Below are 5,138 nucleotides of genomic sequence, written 5' to 3' on the forward strand. Positions count from 1 at the left end.
TAAAAAATATAGTAATGGAAATAAAATAAAAATATTTTTAATAAAAATGAATTTTTTCTCTTTATTCAAGAAAAAGAAAAGAATTGTAAAAGAGAAAAAGAAAAAAAAGAAAATTGAGTAGATAAACATGCTAACAGATTGAGGTAGGACTGAAATTGCTTCGTTTTGCTCTATAAGTCAGTTCATGTAGGTCTTTATAGTCCATAAATTAAGCCGGTGGTGAGGTTTGTGTTCTTGAAGAGCGAAGTTGGCTCAGTTGGGCGGGGCTCAGTGTAACAGCTCCACTCTCCCCTAGATGGCGCTGCTAGCCTACTGGGGTGGATTGCTATGGTGCTTGTAGGTGCCTATACGCCTGCGCGGTAGCGGTGAACATGGCATCACTCACCTACCTGGTCTGTTCTCCAGGATCAGCAATCGCGCACCTGTCCTCCGTCTTCAGCCCTCGTCCACTCCCGCTTTTTCACTCTACGTAAACAGGCCCCAGGCAGTACCTCTCTCCTGAGTTTTGTCTCAGATGTGGCTGTTTTCCTCGGCCCCTTACTTCCAAAGGACTGCGGCTTTGACCCGTTCCGCCCCTCTGCGGGAGGGTCTCATCGAGCAATGGCCGAATGAGCAATGGCCGAATGTCGGCTGCACCCAGGAACGCCCGCTGGACCCTGCTGCTGCCGGTGCCCTGAGACTGTGGCCAGGTGCCAGCCCGCCACAGAAAAAGTTCCCGAGATAGTGTAGCAGCAGCGTTTCAGGGACTATGGAAAATCACAGCACACATCTGGCACCAGGCTTCACCCTTAACGACCTTGCCCCAGCACCAGCGAATGTGGCCACCTTCCAGGGTCTGCTGGGGCCAGGTGGCCTCAACATTTTCTACCAAATGTCCTTCCAGCAGTGGAACCACTTTTCCCCGTGTGGCCCAAGAACCTCCTGGACCCCATTCTGCTCCTGGGGATTCTTCCTTCCCACCAGAGCACCGCCAGGTATCTAGCCGCGGAGTTTCACACTCTGTGCCCCACCCTGTTTATAAAGTCTTGATGGAATTTAAACCCTTTCCTTTTCCTTTCTCCCTTTTTAGTTTAGTCCCTGCGGCTCTTTCCAATTTTCCACTTTCTCTCCAGGTGCCTTCCCATATTCTCCCCCGTGCCCCCCCCCCCCCCCCCCGCCACGTCCCGTCTCCATCCTCTCTCTGCCTGCAAAACCAGCTCCCTGCCTGCTGCGGCTTCTTGCTCCCCAAGTTCACCTCTCCGCACCGTGTACCTGCTGAATTCTGTGGTTCAGGTTGTGCAGATTGTTGTGTTAATCCTCAAGTCAGTTTTCTAGGTGTGCAGGATGGTTTAGTGTTGGTCTGGGTGTACTTCATGGATGCGAGACACGCAAAAAAACTTCCATGCTGTTCCACCATCTTGGCTCCCCCTTCACTTCTCATTTTTATCTACCAAATTTACTAAGGAAGAAAGAGTATGTTGGGGCTTCTATTTACTCAAATATTTTCTATTATCTGGCAATAAAATTCATTCCTCTGCTTCCATATATTTTAAAATTTTTTCTTTAACTGCCTAGTTGACCCATTTATTCTTTAGTAGGATGTTCTTTAACCTCCATGCATTTGCATGTTTTCCAATTTTTTTCTTGTGGTTGATTTCAAGTTTCATAGCGTTGTGTTCTGAAAATATGCATGGTATGATATCAATTCTTTTATATTTATTGAGGGCTGTTTTGTGACCCAGGATGTGATCTATCTTGGAGAATATTACATGTGCACTCGAGAATAATGTGTATTCTGCTGTTTTTGGATGAAAAGTTCTGAATATATCTGTCAAGTCCATCTGGTCCAGTATAACATTCAGGGCCTTTGTTTCTTTATTGATTTTATGCTTAGATGATCTGTCCATTTCTCTAAGTGAAGTATTAAAGTCACCTGCAATTACCATATTCTTATAAATAAGATTGCTTATGTTTGTGATTAATTTATTTGTATATTTGGGTGCATGCAAATTGGGGGCATAAGCATTTATAATTGTTAACTTTTCTTGATGGATAGACCCCATAATTATGATATAATGCCTTTCTTCATCTCTTGTTAGTTTCAAGTCTAATTTTCTGATATAAGTATGGCTACTCCAGCTTTCTTTTGACTTTCAGTAGCATGATAGATAGTTCTCCATCCCCTCACTTTCAATCTGAAGGTGTCCTCAGGTGTAAAATGAGTCTCTTATAGACAGCAAATACATGGGTCTTGTTTTTTTTTTTTTTTAATCCATTCTGATACCCTATGTCTTTTGGTTGGAGCATTTAGTCCATTTACATTCAGTGTTATTGTTGAAAGGTATGGGTTTAGAGTCATTGTGTTATCTGTAGGTTTCATGCTTGCGGTGGTGTCTCTGATACTTTGTGGTCCTTGCAACATTTCAATAAATGTTTGAACTGCAACAAACGTTACAGTTATGATTTGAAACAATTGAAGTGCAGGCTCCTAGGTGAGTCAGTTGGTTAAGTGTCCAGCTGGCTCAGGTCAAGATCTTGCAGTTCATGGGTTCAAGCCCTGCATCAGGCTCTGTGGTGACAGCTCGGAGCCTGGAGCCTGCTTCGGATTCTGTGTATCCCTCTCTCTCTGCCCCTCCCCTCCCTTGTACTCTATCTCTCTCTCAAAAATAAACATAAAAAAGAAAAAAATGATTAAGCATTTTATTTATTTTTCTTACTAACTTTAAAGAGATGTTTTGGATAGTATGACTTAATATATGGGACATATGGCATATGGACTCTAGGTGATAACACGGACACAGAAAACAATCTGTTACATAAGCTATGAGTTCCAAATCAAAGATCACAGAGGCATATGCTCTGAATTGCTGGTGTGGTTGCTTCTCCCATAGACACCTCTAAATAACAGCACAGACTTTAAGTTTAAAAATGGTTAATAGTCTTCCAGGCAATTCTCTGCAGACCATCATGAAGATTTATATAGATTTCAGAAGGATGATATAAATGCTGCTTTTCACACAGGGGATAAAGATAGGTTATAGGGAATTCATATGATACTATTACAAAATGTGACTAAATATAAAAAACATTAGGGTAAGAAATAACAACCCATCCCTCATTCCTCACAATCCCTCATGTGGACACTTCACCCATTCAGATTAGTTTATTCAGTACATTTACTCACTCACACACACCATGCTCCTTCTTACCTACAAGCCTTCCTTAATGGATTTGGCATGTTCTCATTGTTTCTATGTAAAAATAAAATTGATTTCTATTTCTTTGCAACTAGGACCCAGACCAAGTGTGGCTTGTCTTGAACTTTACCTGACCTCTTACACCCTCATCAATATCTTTTCTCTTTAACCTCTCATTGCAGTTATGATTCAAAACCTTTAATTTTATTCTCTACTGTTTTTCATGCACAACAATGTGGTTACATCCCTCCTGCCTACTCTACGAAGACAGGCCTGGGGGGAGGTGCTCCATTCTGCACTCCCCATGTACGTTTCCGTGTTGATCTGAGCCATCTGGAAGTTCTTAATGATGCAATTGAATGTTGATTTCATATTTTGACTGTGATTTTCAGGGACTTTATTGTCCTCATGTTTGCCAACAACAGTAATACCTTTGGGAGCTCAAATAGATAAATCCTGTGATTAGGTAACAAATTTAGGTCGTTGCCAACTTTAGTTAGGTATTTGATAACAGCTTTGTAACTGTGACTGGAATATCAATGATCTCATGAGGACTTGCCTCCTGTTTAATGCCTTTCAATCAGTACAAATTACTGGGAGAAGATTTTGGTCTGGCTTACAGCTTTCTTTAATGCCCCCTTTAGCTCATTGTTCCTTAGACTGTATATGAAGGGGTTCAACATAGGGACTACAACCATGAAGACCACTGATGCAGCTGAGTCTTTTTCAGTTGAATGGTTGGATGAGGGACTCATATAGACCCCTGTGATTGTTCCATAGAAAAGAATGACCAAGGCAAGATGAGATCCACAGGTGGAGAAAGCTTTGAGTTTTCCTTGGGTGGAAGGGATTTTCATCACAGCAGAGATGATGAGGCTGTAGGATGCCAGGATACACCCCGAAGGTACCACAAAAATAAGCCCCACTGCAGCCAGAACTATGAACTGATTGAGACTGGTGTTGGAACAGGAGAGGGGGAGGAGAGAGTTGATATCACAGAAGAAATGGTGGATCATGTTGTTAGAGCAGAAGTGCAGACGGGCGAGCATAAGGGTGTGCAAGAGGGGATTCAAAGTGGCAAGAATCCATGGCACAGCCACCAGAGAGGCACAAAGGCACTGGGTCATGATGGTGGAGTAACGCAAAGGATGACAGATGGCCACAAAACGGTCATATGCCATCACTGTGAGAAGGAAATTGTCCATGTTGGCAAACATCATACAGAAATACATCTGAGCCAGGCAGCCAGGATAGGAGATGGTCTGAGTCTGTGCCTGGATGTTCAGCAGCATCTTGGGAACTGTAGATGAAGGCAGGCAGAGGTCTACTGCAGACAGATTGGCAAGGAAGAAATACATGGGTGTGTGGAGGCGGTGGTCTGAGACAATAGCCAGCAAGATGAGCAAGTTTCCAAGCAGCCCTGTTAAGTAGAGGCACAGGAAAAGTGCAAAGAGGAGAGCCTGCCACTCTGGCCATCTTGAAAAGGCCAAGAGGAGAAATTCGGAGACACTGGTTTGGTTTCCTTGTTCCATTGCTTGGGTATCTCTGCATGAAGACCCAGAAGATGAAATATTTTTGACATCAAAAAAAATTTCCCTTTTTAGTTTTTGTCTACTCCCCTAGTCCCATTTACTAAATATTTTCTCTTTAGGCCATCCTACCTCCTCTCTGGTAGTCTCCCCCAAGCTTCACTGATCATGGATATGTTCTTCCATTTTATCAGTTGACGTTTTATTTATCCTCCCTTGCCAGGTGCTGCCTGGCTGCCTGCTGTGTGTTGGAAAACATCGGTGAGTCTCACACACTAAGTAACTCTGTGTTGAACTTTGAGATTTAATGAGAAATATTTTCCAGATATTTATCCAACACCCTATGAACCATCCCTCTTGAAAACTAGTCAGGCATAAACACTTAGGATTTATAAGAAGAAGATAAACCATCTTATCTTTTTAAGATTCAAAA

General features: G+C 42.6%; 1 protein-coding gene across 1 annotated transcript; it reads right to left on the reverse strand.

The window, feature by feature from the left end:
• Nucleotides 1-3,766: 3,766 nt before the first annotated feature.
• LOC112853445 (putative olfactory receptor 1F12P) lies at nucleotides 3,767-4,708 on the reverse strand. The gene has a single exon (XM_025916981.2). It carries the CDS (start codon nucleotides 4,706-4,708, stop codon nucleotides 3,767-3,769), a length of 942 nt encoding a protein of 313 aa, XP_025772766.1.
• Nucleotides 4,709-5,138: the final 430 nt, after the last annotated feature.

This window comes from Puma concolor, chromosome B2, assembly GCF_028749965.1.
Source record: "Puma concolor isolate L17-30 chromosome B2, mPumCon1.1.hap2, whole genome shotgun sequence".
Taxonomy (NCBI): Eukaryota; Metazoa; Chordata; class Mammalia; order Carnivora; family Felidae; genus Puma; species Puma concolor.